The sequence below is a fragment of the Lissotriton helveticus genome, chromosome 4_1 (genome assembly GCF_964261635.1).
Source record: "Lissotriton helveticus chromosome 4_1, aLisHel1.1, whole genome shotgun sequence".
NCBI classification, from domain to species: Eukaryota; Metazoa; Chordata; class Amphibia; order Caudata; family Salamandridae; genus Lissotriton; species Lissotriton helveticus.
Genome location: NC_136063.1, coordinates 861662912 through 861684548, shown reverse-complemented (window position 1 = coordinate 861684548; position 21637 = coordinate 861662912). Strand labels below are relative to the sequence as shown.

General features: G+C 43.1%; 1 protein-coding gene across 1 annotated transcript in view; it reads right to left on the bottom strand.

The window, feature by feature from the left end:
- LOC144828901 (cadherin-7) overlaps positions 1-21637 on the bottom strand; it is a 290016-nt gene that overhangs the window by 61372 nt on the left and 207007 nt on the right. Inside the window, exon 7 of the mRNA XM_078687508.1 lies at positions 421-674. Coding sequence (XP_078543634.1) covers positions 421-674 — 254 coding nt within the window. The remainder of the gene's footprint in view (positions 1-420; positions 675-21637) is intronic.

Here is a 21637-nt window from a genome sequence, read left to right as displayed (position 1 = left end):
ACCCTCGATGCTTTATCAGCACTGTACCGCCATTGGAAAAGAGGCATCGCCTCAAATGCCATATCACCTCCCCTGCGCCTTGCAGCACCCCTGGGTGTTAGCGGCTCAATGACTCTGCAGCTTCTCCTGGAACCGACGCATCACTTGCTTCAGTGACGCCTCAACTCCTTTGCACACACACTGTCAGCGCCAACATGCCAATGACCTGCACAGAAGTGAAGAACTGATGCAGCAACTGCCTCTGTGATGCCTCACATCCCTGATGCCGCATCATCTTTGATTCTCAATGTCTCCAATGTACTGACCCGTGTCTGAACAATCGTTAGAGGTCACTCACACAAAGTAATTGTAAAGTTAATTTTGAGTCAGAGGTAGCATACATACTACAATGAAAGATGCACATAAATAATGTCTGTATACCTCACAGGACTGTTAGATGAATCTGGATCATGAGCAGCCACCACTCCAATGCTGGTCCCAACCTTTGCTGCTTCCGATGCTGGCATTGAATAGACAGGTTGAGTAAAGAGTGGGGGCTCATCAATATCTTCCACAATAATCTTCACTGTTGTTGTGTCCATAAAAGGACCCAAACTTTCATAGTGCCGGTCAATATGCTTATTTGCTGCCTCTATCCTCAGACTGTAGCTTGTCTTAGATTCATAATCAAGTTCCTGCAAAAGATTTTGGAGAATTTAATTTATCTTATCTGAGAATGCTAATGAGGACACAATGGCTATCAAAACAGCACATATTGGAAAACAAGAGCCTGATTCACAGGAAAGGACTATTAAGAGATTCTACATTTGCTTTTGAAAGTGCGAACTCCAGAGAACTGGTAAATTAATCCACTAAACTATCCTTGTGATTGATGAAATGCCATTAGTGCAAGTTCTTACACATTCAGAGCTATATTTATAAGCATACCATAAATCAAGTTCTAAAGTCTACATTCTAGTACTAAATCAAGTTCTAAAGCTCCCATTAGAATGGGTACGTGAATACAGCAGCAGTATTTTTAAACTCAAAAGTACTCATACCACAGGTTTTGATAATTGCAGCGTGCAGAAATATCACAGTACCACAAGGTAGTCCTTGAGAAAGGAAGATAAATGGACAATATTGTTCTAATTCCAGCATGTTCTTGCTCATCTGTGAGCTATTTTGTTCCCAGATATTTCTCCTTCTTTGAGGAAATGAAAACTTGTGGAGCTGCAATTTTCCTCAGATCTCATAATTCCTGTGGCCAGTAAGTCCCATTACCTCATAATTCCAATTTGTGAAAGAGAAAAATTAAAAATGATCATCTCTACTAGGATGGCACATTTTTACCAGGAACAAGTTTATACAAAGATGAATAGATTTACAATGGTAATGATATTGAATGGGGGATAGCTTACGTTGCAATAGGAAGTCACCCTAATATATACACCAGTGCCATACTACACTAATAGCTGATAGAGAAAATATATTCTTGCATCATTTTGTACTGGGGTGCTATTTGGTAAAGTTTAATATTTATGTTTTTACTGTTGCAATTGTATTAAAGTCTTATATCTCGGTGCAGCATCTGGAAGCAATTAATGTGTATGCATGTATGTAAGTATGTATGTATGTAGGATTGGTGTGATGTGAACCTAGCCAAAAAGTAGGTAAGCACTGCATAGGGGTAAGGAAAGGATACAGTCAACGACTGATAGGAGTAGTAGCTGGGTTCTGGGAGCGGAAGCATACGGTTACTACATGTTGATATAGTGTGCTTTGAAGAGGTGCATCTTCAACTTTTTCCTAAATTGGGGCAGCGTTAGGGTGGTCCTGATAGATGTACGGATGTTGTTCTAGACCCTGGGTAACTAGATGAAAAGGCCTTCCTTGCTTGCCTTTTTTTATTTTACACTTTGAGCCTTCTGCCTGATAGTCTCCTGGCTGCAGGGGCACCAAAATCTACCAGAGATAATGGGTTGTCTTCAGGAAAGGGGGGCTGCTGGTCCTGATGGCTTTTTAATTGAGGCAGTTGGTTGTGACCATGGTGTGGGTTCGCAAGATGAACCAATGAGTACCAACATGATAAAGGTGGTGTGATCTATTTGTTCAGGCCCAGGATAACACAAACTGTATCATGTAGCATACCCTTATGAAAAACCAGTGTGGAGTCGAGGAGGCTATGGAGCAGGGGGTTGCCACCATTCCAGAGTATGAGGGCTTAAGCAATAGTCCTAAAATTGTTTATTTAGAAGAAAGAGATTTTACCAAAACATATTTTTTTGCCACAACGTTCCATGAGTGTGAGGCAGGTCTCCATGGTCAATACAAGTGACTTGACATTTGGTGAAAGTTACGGGTTGAAGCTGTTGAGATTCAGGTCATTGAGCCAAAGTTGTACTAGTTCTAATTTTATGTTCCTGGCAAATACTTGGAATTCTGTCTTCTCTGAGTGAGCTTCAGGTGGTCTATTGATACCCAGATCTAGATGAAGTGCAGGCAATTTTTGAAGCACCTTACTAACATTTGGCACAAGGCAACTCAGCAAGACAACATGTTGCACTGTGCTGTGTAAAATTGAGAGAGCAGGAATGCACCATATGTACTAAATATGGTGCAGTGCTGCTCTCTCTCTGTGGTAGAGTACTGTATGCAGCCTACTGCTGAAGCAGGCTCCATTGCGTCATGGACAACTTCCTGCACAAAAACAATCCTCAGAGGCATTTTCCTCTTTCTATGTGTGCTGTAAAATGCCTTTGAGTTATCTTGTGCTGCCTTGCATGATGCAATGGCAATGCAAGTGCTTAGTAAATCTGGCCCTGGGTGTCTGGAGCAGAGAAGACTTCCAAATAAAGTTGTATATTATTTGCACATTTTGATGCTATTGTCTGTGAGTAGAGCTCTAAGGGTTCCATGAAGAGGTTAGAGAAGACAGGAAACAGTAATGGTTCCTGATGGACTCTAGTGTTATTAGGGATCTGTTTGCAGCTGAAGGTGTCTTAATTTGGAGGAAACCAAGTCAAATATACTTGCAACAAACATCAAAACCTTTCTTTTTTACAAATTATAAATAGACCCTGTTCACAAAGTGTTTCCTGTGAGTAGCTGTGAGTCATCCCTGAAGTGAATTCATTCTGAACATAACTATCTAATTCATAAAACAGTTTCTGTGAGAAGAAGTGTCTTTCTGCAGTCATAGGTGTTATGTACTCTATAACTTTCCGGTGGAGTGTTTGCACTATGGAAAGAATGTGCAGTGCCTGGAGATGTATGAGTAGGTCGTTGCAAAGACTGCAATGAGACACAGATACCTTTCAAAATATTTTTTATGAGGTCAAGAAATACAAAGGTGACTCACACCTACAACAGAAGTAAGATCTAAAACTTTCCTTCTGCATGTGGCCTTCAAATTCTGAACTAACTTTTTTATTCACAAAGTTTTCCAGGGCTATCTCAGTTCCAGGGTTGATCATGGATCTCTTTTTATTAAAAATATAAGATTAGAAAAAACTTAAACGTGTTTTCTTTATCCTACATATTTAATTTCACTTTCTTGCACGACCCAACAATTTTAGGGATGTTCTCTGCCTATCTCTACACTGGACACAGTTTTACTGTAGCTTTTGCCATGATTAGTTCCAGTCTGGAAATGTGTCTTTCAAATGTTTGTGAATGGCCACAATCTTCTCAGTGTTCTTTATCCCCCATTTTGCACATATTTCTACAAGGCATTCCTGTCTTGGAAAACCCTCTCAAAAGCCTGTGAAGAAAGTTCATTTTTAATAATAAACATTCAAGCATAATAATATTTATTAACTTTATTGCTTAACAAGTGAGTATCAGCTTAGTTGAAATACAGATGAAGATTTGCACTCATATATCAGGCCATTTGTACAAATATTTTTAAGGTAGCAGGGCAACTGGCTTTGTGAATCTGACCCCTAATGTTTAGTGTACAAACGTTCTGATTTCTTGTATGTCATATTGTCCTCTTACCATAAAGAAAGTTGCATCCTCACATTGATTCTATTTAATTTAGTTCTGAGGACACCATTCACTAAACCATTAACCAAACCTTATTGAAAAGCGTGAGTTGCACAAGAATCATTGATTTTCAAAGTCAACCATTTTTATCCAAAGGAAAATGTATATTCCACACATTCACTCGCCCTGGAATGTGCATCTGCCCTGTGTACTTCCTACATTTTTTAGAACTCCTAACCCTTGTTTCAGACGTGCAGATAAGCGTGAGGAAACACAGTATAAATTATTCTGAATATCCACAAAAGAACCGTGGTGGCTCCTCCACTATGGCGGAGGAGCGTTGCCCCACTGATTTTAGGCAGTGCAAAGTAGAAACATAAGATGAAAATATTTATGGTTCCATGCTGCTTTGTGGGCAGGCAGGGCTGCTCCGCTCTTGGAGCAGGACAGGAGAGTAGTGGTTTGCCCACTCCCAAGTGCACCTGACTGTTTGGCCCAAAAGAGTCATGCGCCCCTTTCCTGTTCTCCATGCAGGCTTCATTGCAGACTGCATGGAGAACATGCCCAGGCCACCATTCTCTGGCTGACTGTTGAACCAGGACGCTCACACCAATCACACCTCTGTATTTCAGTTTTGTGATTGGTCAGGAGAGCCTGGCGGTGCTTCCTGTTCCTCGAGCAGGAGCAGAGATGCGGGACCCGGCGGCAAAGTAAGTGTTTATTTTTTTTAAAGATTTTTTTACATTGTGCACCCCCATGCCCCCCGTCGGTGCCAGCCCCTGGCATACGTGAGCCATGCCAGTCACCACTGCAAAAGAATAGCTTTCCTAGGCCATCCCGTGACCTTCAAGTATGAGTGGCATCTTTTTGAAAGCGAGAGAATTCCCCTGAGATCAATGACCTTTTACAGAAAATCGAGCTGTTCATTCATTTGGGGATAATAATATGTCTTCAGCTGCAAAAACTCCTTTTACTGTCCAAGGCCTGCTTTTACCCAGGTTTTCTATGTTAATGAGTAAGTAAGTCATTGATTAAGCAATCTAAATGCTCAATCCACCTCCTTTCAATCCCAAGCAGATCGTGCGTGAGTCAGAGCGTGACTATTCTTTACCGTTGCATTTGTTGGAGTTTATTTAAATCAGTACTGGCACATGTTTCGCTTCTAAAGACAACCATGTAATTTGTATGGTTTGTGTAGGATTGTACTAATTACCCATGAAATCAAAATTACTTTTTCGTGCCATTGCTGATTGCAGTGTCATGACCTGGTGCCAACCTGTTTTATTTTAATACATGAATTAATTTTGAATGTAAGGATATCTGAGCATCTAACTTCTCTTTGGAGGTGATAGAGTACATTTGGTCCCCATATTATTTAAGCTCGTTTTCTATGAACTAGTTAAAAGTAGGGTTGTCCAAAATTTGTGTAGTTTGCTTGGCCATTATAACATGACATTTTGGAAAAATTCATCATAAATACTGAAAATGCTAATCCGATATTTAGGGATGAATTTCAGCATGAAAGAAATATCCACATCCATTATGGACTCAATAAAGCATTTTGAACTAAAAAAAAAACCTTGCATTTGAAACAAAAGTGCAATGCATTACAGCTGCTCGCATTATGGTTGCTTGTGTTGAATTTGGCACTATAATTTTGCATCGAACATGCCATATTTACATGATGTGGCGTAATGTCATCATTTCAGGAATTACGTTTAACAAGCATAACGTGAAATCTCCGAAATTTGGAAAATTATGCAGGTGCACTTTAAGATTTACAGAGGCATACTAAAAATGTTCTTCCTGTCAATTCGTGGCAAATAATATATGCAGTTTTCCTGAACCTTGGGAACAACTCACTTGACACAACGCGTGAGTTTGGTCCTTCATTTTACATGTCCCATGCAGTTTATTTACACCTTAGTGATACAACTGTGACCATTAGAACCCCCTACCCAAACAACATTTGCACGGGGTGTTAAGGGTGAGTGTTCACATTATTTACCCCTTAATGAGTAAAAGGTTTCGTAAAATGGACAAGAGTTTTTGCATCCATTTTGTAAGCAGTAATACCCTATTTTTACCTGTTTTGGGTTTGGAAGCAATTGCAACAAGAAAAGGGGAGTAAGAGGAATTTAAGAACAGCTCCAAATAGGCGCTAGTACTAAAGCAGTTGCCAACATACTTGGTGCATATTTTAACAAAAGTTCTTTGGTGTATTTGACCGTGTAGATGTTTGCATCCTGAATCACGTATGTTGATTTGAATGCTTTCGTTGTGTATTGATGAGTATCTAACCAACAGATAATTAGGGAACTCTATAGCAGAACTGAAACAGTGTGCCAATTTGCATTTATTTTGTGTGTGATAAATTTCTGTCTAAAACCTCATGCTTGCCATTTGTCTCCAGAATTTGTAAAGCTTCTTTACCGCTTGATACATTTCTGAAGGATTAATATGCTGTACTTCACATCAAAGAACTTTAACATGTTTTGCCTTAGCATTTTCAGAGCATTTACCTCGCACTGAGAAATGGTCACTGTTGGAACTGTCAGCCTTAGGGTGGTCTTCCCCTACATGTTTGTCCTTTTGCCTCCCATTTTTACCTTACATTTTGTTGGACTTAGTACTCAGGGTGCCTCTCCACTGCTAAACAGTGCCGAGGTGCAGGTGCTCTCCCCTAAAACAATGTGACGCTGGCATATCTTCCACAAGCTCTTGCTACCGCAGTAAGGCTTAACCCTCCATAGGCTAACATTGTGAACCCCCTTATGGGATAATTTCTCACAGGGACCTAATAAGTCTGTCATGTTTGGTCTTGTTGGACTCGGGCAGGGAACCCTTTCCAATGATATATGGGGTTTAGGTACTACTACGTTAGGAATCCCACTTTTAGAAAGTGGACCTTTTCCTGCCTACACTTAGATTGGGCACTGTAGACTCCCCCCTCCCCTCTTCATACTTATAGCTGCCTGGGTTGGGAGGTGGGAGTGGTGATTCACAGCATCTCCCCTTGGATGGGCTAGGATGGGCTGCCCACTGTAGCCTTAACGGCCCTGTCTCTCGTCACTGTGACAGCCAGGTCAGAAAAGGCAGGGAACATCCCAGAACTCCCTGGACTCTTCCAGAAGCCCCTGTCCCCAGACCCTTCCTGAGACTACCACCACCTTCCAGTAACTGGGCTGTAGAATATTTAAGGGAGGGTCCTGGCCTCACATCTTTGTTACACCACTGGACCTGGAAGAACCTCTGCGGGAGTGAGGATTGCTGCACCAGGAAGGATTGCCATTTGGAAGGAGGCTGACTGCTCCAAGGAACTGCTGCCCCTACCTACTGAGCTGCCCTACTGCCTGCTGATCCTGCCCTGCCAGGAAGACTGAAGGAGTACCATCACAAGAGTGTCTCCACCAAGAGGCTAATTAATACCCTGCTCACTGTGGGGATTGTAAGAGCCACCAGGACTACAAGGACTGTCTAACCCCCTACTTAGTGGGGATTCATAAGGATCATCAAATTCCCTTGCTGTCTGGACTGCCTCTGCAGCACTGGGTGTGTGAGAATATTTGATTCATCCCCAAATCACCACCGCCACCCAGGATCTGCCTCCACGTTCTAGCGCTGAGAAGCGAGGTGCTGAGCAGAAGGAAGCACCGCCGCCGCCCTGGGACCTGATCGCGCTGTGAACTAGAAGAGCTGTGTCTGCCCTGGGACCTGAAGGCGCTGTGAACTAGGAGCACTGTGATATTGAAAAACACCACCGGCCCGGACTGAATGCGCTAATTAAATTACTCCCAGGGTGCTGAGAGAGGGGGCCGGCCCTCCACGGGGAACCGGACGTAACACAAGACTGCCACCGTAAGGAATTGCCCCCGAGTGGAGGTGCATCGGAGACGCTTTGAAAAATCCCCGGGAATCACCACTGCAGGCCCGGGAGCCTCAGGAATCCCGTGCGCAGCTCCTCTGACTTCAGAGAGGAGCCGCGCTGGGATTGGTGCCGGCGGGGATTGTTGCCCGGCAACGAGGGAGTCTTCCCAGAGTGAGGCCACGCTCAGAGTGCGGAAGGACTGCGTGTTTGCAACCGGGTGGCACCAGTGAGACCATCGGACAACATACAAGGTGAGCGGCCGCGTGGGGAAAGTGGGCCAGAGCGGGTTGTAGGCTGCGGGGACTGCCCTCCGTATTAGCGTGTGCCAGAGACTGCAACGGGGCATTGGCCTGCCGGGGATCGCTGCATTCAGCCCTGCGCAGTCATCTCCTGAGTCAAAAACCTAAGTGCCTCACAACTCTGCCCCCTTTCCAAAGCTACCTCGCTGGAGCACTTTATTCTTGCCAGCCGACTGTGGGGACTGTAATTGGGAGATTGTGGGCCGGAGACTGGGAACACTGAAGTGGTAACCGACCCCCGCTCTGCGTGACAATTAAGGCCCCTTAACTTCGCATTGTGTTACCCCCACAGGGTTAAAAGCACACTGCGCCAGTACGATCAGGGGGGCTAACTGGGAATCCCTACACCATTTTTTTTACAATTGTTGGCCTACAAAAGACTACCAGAGAGTGCTATATTATTTCCCACACAAAGGACACTGTTAGAAAGACATTACCAATAAGAGCTCGTGGCACATATGAGCTTTTGGTGATTTGATCAGGCCTGGGAACTGGATTTTTTTTTGATTATTGACCTTGCCTGGGAACTGGATTCATTTTCATTGATTATTGATCTTGCCTGGAACCTAGATTCATGTTATTATTGCTCAGGCCTGGAACCTGGAGTTATCTGATTATTGATCCACCTGAAACTGAGATAAAGATATTTTTATTTTTACAACCCATTGGTGTAGTGTCTTTTTCTTTTGTGCATGTTTTACCGTGTAGTGTGGGTGCGTGTTGCACAAATACTTTACACATTGCCTCTGAAGTTATGCCTTCCTGCTCAGCGCCAAGCTACCCTGTCGGAAACGGTGGTCCCTACTTGGACTAGGGTGCATACCCTTGCCAACTAGCCACCCCGGTTCTAACAGTCACTGTAAGTAAAACCAATTGAAAGTAAACTACATTTTTAACATTAATACATAGATACATATTGAAAACAGAAAAGATTTGAAGGAGCAAGGAAAACATAAGTCTGAAACTGCTTACTTTATGCGCAACACCCCTTTTCATTGGCAGAATTCAAACAACCTTCTCATCTTTTAGAAAAAGGGAAGACCTTATTATCCACACAGGTTTTCCTGACTTAGACAGGAAGTGAAAGTAGTCTCTTTACAGCGCTGTTATAGTGTTTGATGATGGCTAATAATTCAAGGCATCAATAATTTATCCAACAACTTGATCAGTCTTGTTTCAGCACATGAGGTCACCTCAATACTCTATGGATACTATTTAAATCTTGATGCCTTCCAAGTCATTGTTATGGGCAAAACAACCTTCTTATAGAATGACTCTTCCCTGGTAAATACTGTCTGTTAAATAAGCCCCTGTGGGCGAAGGCACAGGCCCTCATTATGAGTGTCCAAGAAATGACCACATTAAGTCATCCCCATCCCCTTTCCCCCAGCATAACCGGTATTGGTAGTACTACTAACTCCAATGGTCAGAGTTTATGGGATTACAAGTGGGACTCTGAGTTTCTTCTGAAAAAAGTAGCAGTTATTGGGGAAAGTAGTAATCTCAGATCCAATGGTAAACTGTCATTTTGCCCATGAGTTACACTTGGAGGTTTCAGCTGTTTCCAGCTGCTGAAAGCCATGGGTATAAAAACAGATCAGGAATGTTGTTTATATCTTATCTCTCTGATGAGGTTGGTAAGGACATTTTCTGGCCCCACTGAAATTAAGAGGCCACTCATAGGGAGGCATTGAGCACAATAGATGTTAATACATAGACCCTGTGCTAACATCTTCATACATATTATTTTGGAGATTAAGCCTTTCATTCTGAAAGGATGAAGATAGCACCATTGAGTTGGTCAAAAGTAACATCTCCTTCTCATATGTAGAGAACCTGGCAAATTATACCTGCAATCTCTGTATATAAACAGGCTATGTCACAAGCAGAGGCCCTACGCGTGGGAACAGTTAGATAGTAGTGAGAAGGTAATAGACCCCGAAGCAATCCAAAACTCATCTGACATTTAAAACACTGAAACCTTATTGCACTGTAAGGCAGTGGCCTAAAATGATGGGGTCCCTGCAGAACGCTGTGAGGGACCCATGGAACTCCCATAACTCATAAGTATTCATAGGCCTAGGGCTGGATTGGCACCCCCTAATAGGAGAGAACCTCCAGCACTATTGGGGTCCCATGGACGTGTCTTACATCCGTGCAGCTAAGCACTTGTAAAATTCATCCTTTAGTCGAATGCATTGCAGGTTTTTATTTTTAACTGGTAGCATTTTTTCAAATGAAAAAAGTGTGGTGCGCTTGATTTTGAATAAAAATATAAACCATTAAATTGATGAAAATATTGTATGCAGAAAACGGCTACGCATGTAACCTTGCTTTTGCATTTCAATTTGATCACGTTTGGAAAAAAGTCTAGTAAAATGCCAAACCTTACAGCATAAGTGCTGCATTTATTTCACGTGGGAGTTCTTTCACTGATGAAAGTAAACAGTGCGAAGGAGAGAGAACAACAAGGAACAAAGAGAAGCCAATGTGCATGACAGAGATGGATTCCCCATGCTTGCTCGCATTATTATGCTCTGAAATCTGCATGACTCACCCTTTTCACGGATGGTGAGAACGGGTCCCTGACAGCATTCCTTTTAAAACAGATCGATTAGTGGTGACCCTCACTGCTTTCCTTTCTGGAACCCTACTGTGCATTCTCACAGGGTCTAGTTGTCTCACAGGATGCATTTCTGTTGCAGATTTTAAATCCATGTGCTTCAAGGAATTAAGCGATGTTGTCGATGCAACGTTTTCAACACAATTGTGCGTTTGCTACAAATGCCACACAGCTCATTATCTGCTGCATAATCTGCAGATTTTAATAAAAAATAAAAACGAGTTTCTAGGTTAGACGGGTCAAAAAGTACTAAACACGCAGTGACAGGTGTTGCCTCACAGTGGAAGGCCCTTCACAAAGGTTGACTGGTCTTGTAACCCTTTCTTGTTGCTGTATTTGCTTGAGAAACCGGTACTAATGGAATAACACATTTTTTAGACAGTTTTAAAGTGTAAAAATGAGAAAATAATAAAGTAATACTAATACAACTTGCGCTGGAGGGCGCTGGACTAAGGAATAGTATGATCCAGCTCACGTTACAATAGGGAAGGTGTTGGAATAGTAAATCATACTATCCCTTAGCTTAGAGCGCCATCCAGCGCAACTCATTGTACTGACTTGCGTTGTAATGCCCGCGTTGTAAAGGTATTGCGGTGTGAACATCGCGATGTAACCAATGTTTCTTGTTTTATAGTGTTAGGGCAACCAGAGTGGCGAAGGATGGAGAAATATCAGGATGGTTTAAAGTGAATCCAAAAAATAAATCAGTCATTTACGTTATTTTAGGCAGGTATGCCACCAGAACATTGTTGAATAAATACTGTGCAAAAAAAATATTGTGTACTAAATATCCTTTATAAAAATATCGCCCATTGGAGTTGATTGAAAATCTACATTTAACGCCATGTTTATGACAGACAGTATTTTTGTCAACAAAATTTCTACATACAACCGTTATTTTATTAGCATGTCTCAAGGAGATGAGACAAAAGTAGTCATTTTAAGGGTTTGAACCTAAAGGAAGTAAAATACTTGTATTTTATGGAGGCAGGAAGAAACGGTACTGGGAAGCTACCTTTAGGCATCTGGTCAGGTCCTATGAAATCTGGATAGGTGCAGAGATACAGAACTCTACAGGACTTTACAGACAAAGCAAACCGTTATTAAATTTACCCTTTACATATCAGTCATTGAGGGCCAGCCAAGAGCAGTGGATATGTACGTAATCCTTCTTAAGAAGAAGAAGAGCTGGGTGGGAACGTGTGGTGGTTTTTGGGGCGTTGCTTTTAAAGAGAGCCCAAATTTGGCTCCATTGTAGGAGTGCTTGTGAGAAAGGATGAGGATGACTCTTTAGTGCATGAACAGCACTGGAACAAGCCCTCCTATGTGTCAACAGCTGTTAGACACATTCATAGTCAGCATTTTCATCTGTGGGTCAAGCGACAGCAGAGTCGAGGATAACTAGTAGGTTTGTGAGTTTGCTGGAATTTTTAGGGGTGGATGCACCTTGAGAGCTAGTCAAATGGAAGAACCTCAGAATCCTCAGAGCCCGAAAGCCTGGTCTGAGATCTGAGAGAATCTTGATGTGGACCCAGGTGTTGGTGTCACATAGATAGTAAACTGTTGTGGCTGTTGATGATATGTACGACAGGAGCAAAAGACAATAAATATGTTCTAAGACAAGAAACCTCCATGAAGCAGTTCACAGGTCATTTCAGCTTCATACAGGAAGCTTTCAGGTTACAGCTGCTGTGTACAATTTGATAAAAATGACCTAAGCCAGTGAAATGTTTTCCCTTCAGTCTTATGGGAAGAATCTACCCAGTTCCAGTTCTAGTGTATCAACAACCATGAATAGCCAATAAGTGATCAAAGCTCTGTTTTGGCACTGGTTGCTGCTGAGAGGTGCTCCTCGCTAATGTTCATCATATTTGTTATGTTTTTTCAAGACTGCCTGTTAATTACTAAGGAAGTTGTATTCTTCAGGGTGGGCAGCCACTTGCAAAGTTACTACAGTTCATAGAACGAATGCATTAGGTGGCAGTATGTATATGTTAGAAATTGAGTTTCTGTTTGGCAGAGGTGTGCACCCTGTCCAAGCAGGAACCATAATTCTAGTCAGAGTAAGTATAGTACACACTAAATGTTTACCTGTGCTTGTGAAGTATTTGTGCACACATACACACAGTAACACAGTGAAAATGCTACAAAGAACTCCACACAAGTTAAAAAAAATAGCCAATATTAGTCTGAATAAAACAAGACCAAAATCACAAGTGAAGATATGAATTTTTCAAGATTACATCAAAGTGCAGTGATTAGAAGTCAAAAGCTCCAACTGGGGCTATCTGGTTGTGCTTGACCGGGCAAATACAAAAGTTCAGTCTGACAGCGATGGACCACGGGCTCGATACAGGAGTCTCATAGACCCGCTGACAGTACCTTCGATGCGTCAATGCTCAGGGATGATGTGTTGAAATTCGGAGGTGATGCATCAGCATCCCAGGCGATACGTCAATTCCGAAGTCTGAACAAGGCGTAGATGTGCTGATGTCAAGAGTGCTGTGCATTGGAGCTGAGGCATCGATGTTGAACTGCTGGGCCGGGAATGCATCAGAATCAGGGACGGGGCACAAAAGACAATGGTGATGTGCTGTCTGAGACTCACGCAGCAGCAGTGATTCGGAGGCTCTGTGTCATCAAAGTCATGGCTGCGGTGTGAGTAGAGGTCATTGCGTCACTCACTCGGCAAGCGGTGTCCACAGCTTCGGTGTTGGCAGCGGCAATGCATTGATCATGGGTTCTGGATAAGCACATGAATTAGTGCTATTTTCTCGCCCTTGGCAGCCATTTTGGTGGTGCGCCCAACCTCTCCTGATTTGCGCTTTAGATTCCTAGCAGGTCAGCCATATTTTAGATAGGAGGTGAGCAAATGTGGGTACTGGTCTTGCAGCTGGGGTGCCGAAGGAACGCCTAAGGCATGCTTGTCTGCGTCCATGCCTGTCTACGTCCATCCGTGTCCTGGTCCCCAGCAACCAGAGAGACAGCGATATACAGCAAATCAGTTAAAGGCACTGTGACCTGCTTGCTCGCTTAATTGCCAGGTTTTTGATTTATGGATGAGTCCTTATATTTGGTATGGTTGTAATTGTAATTTTGCTTGTTTATCTACAGGTAATTGCAATGGTTGTACTGCTTCACAGCAACCCTCTGTTAATTGGCCTAACGTTAGGAGTAGAACCGATTGCCACATTTCTAGGTCATCAGGAGGATCTGACTATGTCACGGAATTCCGCTTTTTTTGTATGACTTGCCGGTCTCTTTCGAGACACCAACAACATTTCTTTAACGAGTTCAGCGCGGCGTGAATTTTCGCGCTGTGCTGAATGTTCTGAAAAACGGGTGTGGTCATGACGGAACGGTTCCGTCATGAGCACAGCTCAACCGACGCTCATGACGGAACCGCTCCGTCATGAGCACCGAAGGGGTTAATTGTCTATGGGATAATAATTCACATGCCTTGTTGCTTACCAAGACTTGGCTTCATGAGGGATCTCCACCAGATGTGATTGCGCCTCTCCCTCACAACTACTCTATAGTCAAGAAAGATGGACAAGATAGGAAGGATGGGGGATTGCTATCATCTTTGAAAACAACTGTTAGATCTGGGGGTCTCTAGTTGGCAATGGTTATCACCTTTGTCCAAATAGGGACCCCTACTTCTAAGTCAGGATAAGGGGATTACACTCCTTAATAACCCGTGCTCACCCCCTTGGTAGCTTGGCACGAGCAGACAGGCTTATCTCAGAGGCAGTGTGTTAAGCATTTGCGAATTTACACAGTAATACAGTGATAACACTACAGATGGACACAACACAGGTTTTATAAAAATAAGTATTCTTCATATAGACTTAACACAAGACCACAAACAACACAAATCCACAATACTACACTTAAGATTACTTAAAAGATGATTAAAGTCTCTTAGTTCAAGTTGTTGGTAAATGCGACAAACTTCTCAACAAAGTACTTGGATGCGTAACGCAAAGTGAACAAAAGGCTCGCAAAAGGGGAGATGCGTCGGTTCCATGACCCGGGGGAATGGTTGCGTCCTTCCTCAATGCTTGCGCAGAGTAGGGAACTCGTCGTGAGCCTTACCGGTGTGGAGGTGATGCCTAGATTCTCAGCCAGCGATCCCGTTGCGGTACACAAGATGGCACCTTGATGCGATGATCCGGTTGCGATGCGAGAAGATGGCGCCCTTGTTGCGGCGATGCGATGATTATGCGATGACGCCCTGGCAGCCTTGCGACGACTCTGTACTTTGGAGCCGCGACAGGCCCTGCGACGAGCTTCTCCGGTGATGCGATGGCGACTCTCTTGATGGCGTCACGCTTCTCCGGTGATGCGACAGCAGGCAGCTTCGATGAACACACGCTTCCAGGGAGATGCGACGAAGGTTCGCTTCTCCGGCATTGCGATGATTTCCGCTGCGGCGGCGACACGCTTCTTCTCGATGTGTCACTCTTCCAGCTCCCAGTAGCACGCAAGTGACTGGAGTCAGAATTCCCAGCACGGAAATTCAGGAGGGAGCTGGAGGTGAAGTCTTTTGTCCCTGAGACTTCAGCAGGCGGCAAGCACAGTTCAAGCCCTTGGAGAATTTTCTGTAGATGAAAGTCCTTACAAAGTTCCTTCTCCTTTCCCTTGGCAATGAAGCAACCACTGCAGGCCAACCCAGCAAACAGCACACTGGCAGAGGGGCAGTCCAAACTCCTGCAACTTCCTAGGTTCTTCTCACTGGCAGAAAGGTTTCTTGTTACAGAAGTGATCTAATTTCTTGGGATCAGGGTCCCAATATTTATACCCCAAAATCCTTTGTTCTCTGATGGCAGAGAGGCCTCTGCCTAGTCCAAACCAGTTCCTGAGCACTTTGTTTACATGACCATCTTATTCCTTTCACTGTGCAGGGCAGAGACATCAGCCGCCCCACAGGAGGTGGAGCCAGCACAGGGGAGGGAACATACAGCTATGGAGCACTCTGTTGACATGATTCCTCCTCTCCTTTCACAGCGCAGGGCAGAGACATCAGACAAGCCACAGGGGGTGGAGCCAGCATTGAAGAGGGAAGGCCCAGCCCTATTCAGGTCCCAGGTGTAACTCCCCCCTCCCATCTAGATGTTGATCTCTCTATTCACCACTGGGCTGCCCCATCCTGTCTCCTGGAATTCTCCAGCCCTGTCACACACAAACCCAGACAAGGAATACACAACCCAGCAGAGGCAGGCTCAAATGGTTAGGCAAGCAAATACCTGCTTTCTAAAGGTGGTATTTGCAAATACAGAATATTAAAATAAACTTTACTAAAAGATGTACTTTATTATTCAGGCATATTAAATTCGAATTTCTACCATGTTCCCTGAGTCACTTAGGATTATAGAATGTAATAATCTAACTGCCCATTCTAACGTATGAGAACAGGTAGCCTTCAATAGTGAAAAACAAAAATGGCTGTAATTCACTATTAGAACATGCTACACACATCAGAGCATGTCCTACCGTATACTTATAATGCACCCTGCCCTTGGGCCTACCATAGGGATGTCTAATATGAAGCAAAGGGAAGGTTTAGGGGCTGGCAAGTGGGTGCACTTGGCCAAGTCGACATGGCAGTGGTAGACTGCCCATAGGCCTTGCAATGGAAGGCCTGAGACACACTTTACAAGTTGTTTCGGTGGGTGGCACAACTGGGGCTGAAGCCCACCAGCAGCATTTGATTTACAAGCCCTGGGCACAGATGGTGCACTGTACTAGGGGCTGACAGATAAATCAAATAACCCAATCATGGAATCCAATCAGTATATCAATCTAACATAGGGAGCACTTGCACTGTGGCACTGATTAGCAGTGGCACAGTGCCCAAAGCATAAATCCAGCAGAAACATATCAAAACAGAGGAGGAAATCCGTCAAAAAAGGAAGGGAGACTCACGCAAATGATGTCAGGTCAACAACAGCTATCAATGTAAAATTGAACAATTCCCCACACCTGCCAATGGACATCATTTGGGAGGAGTCAGGGGTCGCAACTGTAACCTCTAGCACTTTCTTTGTGACCCCTGGCCTCAGAGAGGGCAAAACATTGCCTGTGAAGCTTAGACTTTTGCGCTCTAGCATAAATTTATATTACTGAGGGTTTTGATTTATCAGCCCCAAGGGTATGCTGGAAATTGATGCACCTCTTTTCCGTACTTAGTGGCTCCTTTTATATTAAAATCTGCCAATTTTACCTTACTTGGTTATTTTAATCTTCACTTAGAAGACCATAAGTGCAGTAAGAGCACTACCTTCATAGAGGATCTGGATGTCCTTAGCCTGACTCTGTGTAATTCAGCGCCCACTCATGTGGCCGGTCATCTTTTGGATCTGGACTTTTCAAATGTGGTAGATTTGGCTATTGATCTTCCTCTTCAGCTAATCTAGTCTGACCATTGTGCTGTACCATTTAAGGTTAGAATCATGTCTTGCTGTCTAACAACATGACCTAAGTTTTCATCAAAATTCAAAAATTGGTCAAAATCTTCACAGCACCAGGACTGTCTTAAAACCATGGATTAGGATTTGTTTCATAATAGGATTATGGAAGCAGTGGAGGAAATTTTACAGACCACAGTAAAATGTTAAGGCCGGTGTCATCCACCAGCTCCCTGTTTTAATAAAATTCTGAGACAGGAAAGAAACTATGCAAGGTCTTGAAAGGATTCTGGAGAATTTCTTGCACAGAGAAGGCTAAAACTAATTACATACTAGCGTTAAAAGTATCAGGCTCTCTGTAAATTGGCTCCTGCAATGTTTTACTGTGATAAGATTTTAAGCGCTCCTAACTGTCCTAAGACACATTAAAGGAGTGAAGGAACTTTCAGGCTCTCGTAACATGCCTTCTACACCCCCTCTTTCCCTGACTCTCTTTTTCACCCCAAAATAGAAAATATTAATTCCCAATTGGCTAAGGATCGCACGAATAGAGCACAACTGACTGACTCAGCTGTTGACATTGACACTTAGAATCCCAATCAAATTGATTATACCAACATTTTCTCCAGTCCTGGCTTCACATCTACAATAGGGACATGGACTTGAGCTCGCTACTGACTATAATTGATCTTCTTAACTCCTCTCTATGCGAGGGTGTTTCTCAGAGGTGGAAGTATGCAATGGCTCTTCCGCTTATGAAAAAACCTTATTTGGATCAGTTCAATATATACAATGTTCACCCTATCTCCCTGCAACCTATTTTCTCCAATATTTTGGAGAAACATATCAATGCCAAACTGACTTAAATTGTGGAGGCTCATAATTTCTTGTATCCCTAGTCGGGTTTTAGGACTGGACACAGTATGGAGTTCACCTTCCCGGGTGTAATTGAGCACCTTAGGCAGCACCTGGATGACACCGGAGCAGCCGCACTTATTTTGTTAGATCTTGGCTCTGCTTTTGATACTATGGCCGACTCCATTTTAATGGACAGATTGATGTCATTTGGTCTCGAAGGTTGAACTCTAGCTTGGCTTACATCTTTTTTTTAAAACACTCTCTATTGAAGGGTTTTCAGTGACTCAGGAAGTATTGCGCTCTGTGATGTAAACGTAAGTGATAGTGAGGTTTGTTATGTACGGTGCAACCAGGTAAGGGGAGAATCCCTTTAACCCCTAAAAATTGTGTAGGGAAACCCTGCACTGTGTTGTATATGTCAAAGTCCTGGGCACACGTTAAGTAATTATACAGTCAAGCGGTATTCATTCAATTGAAGTTGATTCAGAAGATAAGTCAAAGTTATCATAGGTAAATTGGTTCTTTGTCTTTATTCCTTCTTTAAGTAAGCGAAAGAAACCAGCCGACACGTGTTTCGTCGCCAATGGGCGCTCCTCCAGTGATAATTCCGACCCGGCTGGCCAAGGTAATTGTCACTTAATGGTGGTCAAGTTTAAAAGAAAAGAAAAGATACACCACAGTAATGGTGATCTGGTAAATAAATGTGCCATGAGTCTTCCAAGGATGAAGAGTAGTTTAAATTTGAAGTGTGGATCGCCAGCGAGTGTGCTGTAGTCCCTCACGGCAACGGTGCACTTCGTTTTCCTGGTATGCACAACGCAATACCATTACCTAGCAAGTCGTCACAACGACTTGTGGAGGTGGGCACTGGATGTTGGAATAGTATAATTTACTATTACAACTCCAGTCTGTGCAGACAGTAGGGAAGGTGTTGGATTTTAAATCCAACACCTTTTCCCTCCTCCGCAACTCGTTGTAACGACTTGCGGGGTAATGGTATTGCATTGTGACAACATGCGGGATGTGGATGCGGGGTGCGGATGATGTTAAGGGATAAGATTGTGGATGCTGGCAGCACACGTGACGGTGGACAATGTAGTGAGCGCAGCACCTCCAAGGATGGAAAGGAGAGTAGGTTTTATGGGACTGGACTGGGTTGTGCTTCTGTGGGGCCATCTGAATTCTCTGGAGGCTTGTGAATGATCTAATGATGGACAATAATAAAATGATTGACTATAATCTGCAGGCCAATTTGTAAAATTATGATAAAATTCTTGCCGAGTTGCATTTTGAATGCAATACACTTCACATGATGAAGTATACAAATAGATTCCTTTTTATCTGCATAGAATAAGAAATGCTCTCGCTGAATTTAGCTGGTATTTGTATCTGATAGGACGTGGCTTGTAATCTTTCATCTTTACAGGTCTTTCCGATATAGCTTCAATTTTGACATATTTTAAATTTCAATAGAGGGCCTAAATCTCACTAAACCTCCCCTGGCTGTTAGGGAGGCAGAGTGAACCTTTTGTATATGTGTATGGGCTCTCTGTTTAAGAAGCTGCATGTTTACAAGTGTTTAGTTAAGTGCATTTTGGTCGGGGGCAAAGAATGCAAAGCAGGAGCGAGAGTGAGACGAAGTGAAAGTAACAGAATCAGAATGAGAGCAAGAGAAAGAGAGCAAGAGAAAGAGAGGCAGAGACTGCAAGAGAGCAAAAACGAATCAAAGGGAGTTAAAGTTATTCAAAAGGCAATGAGAGATGTGATTGCAAAAGAGATCCACAGACCTATACTGGAATGTCTTCTACGCAGTTCCATTTGTAACTTGATGAGATTCACTCAACCTTTTTCCTTGCTTGGCTAGGAAGCTGAGGGGCAGATTTACAAAGAAGTGGAGGAGCATGTCGATAGCCTCCTTGGCTCGGCCACTTCTGAAATGCAGGGCTGCACCATATTTACACGAATATGGTGCAGCTCTGCGTTTACCCCTGTGCTGGAGCTAAGTTTAGCAGCCTAGCGCCAATGCAGGCACCCTTGCACCATAGTGCAAAGGAGTCTGTGTGCCGGGGAAGATTGTTTATGTGCAGGAAGGTCCTCTTTTCTGCAAACAACCAATCTTTAAATGCCGCTTTGTAACTTCTATTTGTGCTGCTTAATGTAGCACACACAGAAGTTGCAAAACGGCATTTAAAAAAAATGATTGATTGTGTGCGGAAAGGAGGAACTTGAAACATTTCTCCTCATTGCACCAGGGTAAGACCAGGTTTTCCCTGGTCTTAATTCTGGAACTGCCTCCTATATACGCCTCCATTGTAAATAGGAGGCAGCATCAGAATCAGTAGGTATTGCAGTGGAATGCCCACAGTAACACCCATTGCCCTCCCCTGTCGCGCTAAGCCTAGCGTGAAAGGGGGCCTTATTTACAAGGCAGTGTAAAGCCACATTCAGTGACTAAACCCTACCTTGTAAATAAGGCAAAGCCCTGTCGCCACAGGAACGTCCAGTAAAGTGATGTTCCTGTGGCGATAGGGGCATGTATATATGACCCTGAGTCCTATAGAAGATTATTCCTAGCATCAATTGTGTATGCGCCAATATACATTACATTTTATTCTCATGTGCAGTGTAAATAGGTAATATGCTAAAAGAATGTGTGATTGAGTTCTGCCCAAATGTTATGTCACCTGACCTGCTACCACTTCTTTATTCATATGCAATACATTTTTAAACAAATGATTTCATTAATAAGTAAAAGTATCCCTTATCAGAAAACCACTTGATAGAAAATATGGATTTCTTTTTATACAATAAATACATTAAATATTACCCGCATTGCTCACAGGCCTATCTGCTGTGAGATGTGTATATTCGAAGGATTTTGGTATATTAATACCTTTATCACTGCAAATTAGATGCAGCACATTCTGTAAGCAACAAATTGCTTGCTTGGGCTGGGAAATATCAGGCAATCCATCACGTCAAAATGAGATGCAATGCTGCCTCAGCCTCTACCCTTGTTACAGATGCAATGGTACAACAGTACAAGGTGTCATTCTTTAAGCAGCCATTAACTAATGAAAGAACACATGCACGGGCAAAAACACCTTCAAAAATAAGGGGGCAGATCATTACATATGCTGCCCGCATACAACAAAACAACCACAAAAAAATCAATACTTCAGCAGGCCTTTCTTCAAAGGCAATTTTTTTTCCAAGAAGAACAATCTTCAAACAACCTGCATATAATCTTTATAAAGCATTATAGAAAGTCCCACCCATTTTCTGTGATGGGTCCCCACATTACTCTGAATCTCACAGTCACTAGTGGACATTGCTTTGAATTATGTCAACACACTATCTTGTGTTAAACTAAGTCAGTTATCATAAGGTAGTCTAACCACACCAGCATCCACGTATGATGTGAATATTCAACCTTGTGCTTACTACAGACACTGAGACAACGTGTCATTCACCAGAGGCACACTACTGAGCATACAGAATGTTATTCACTGCAAGAGATTAATATCTACATAGACACAGGGTGGAGCAGAACCAAAAGCCAGTAATCATGCACCATGACCCATCTCAGGCAATCATCATCTCTGCCTCAATT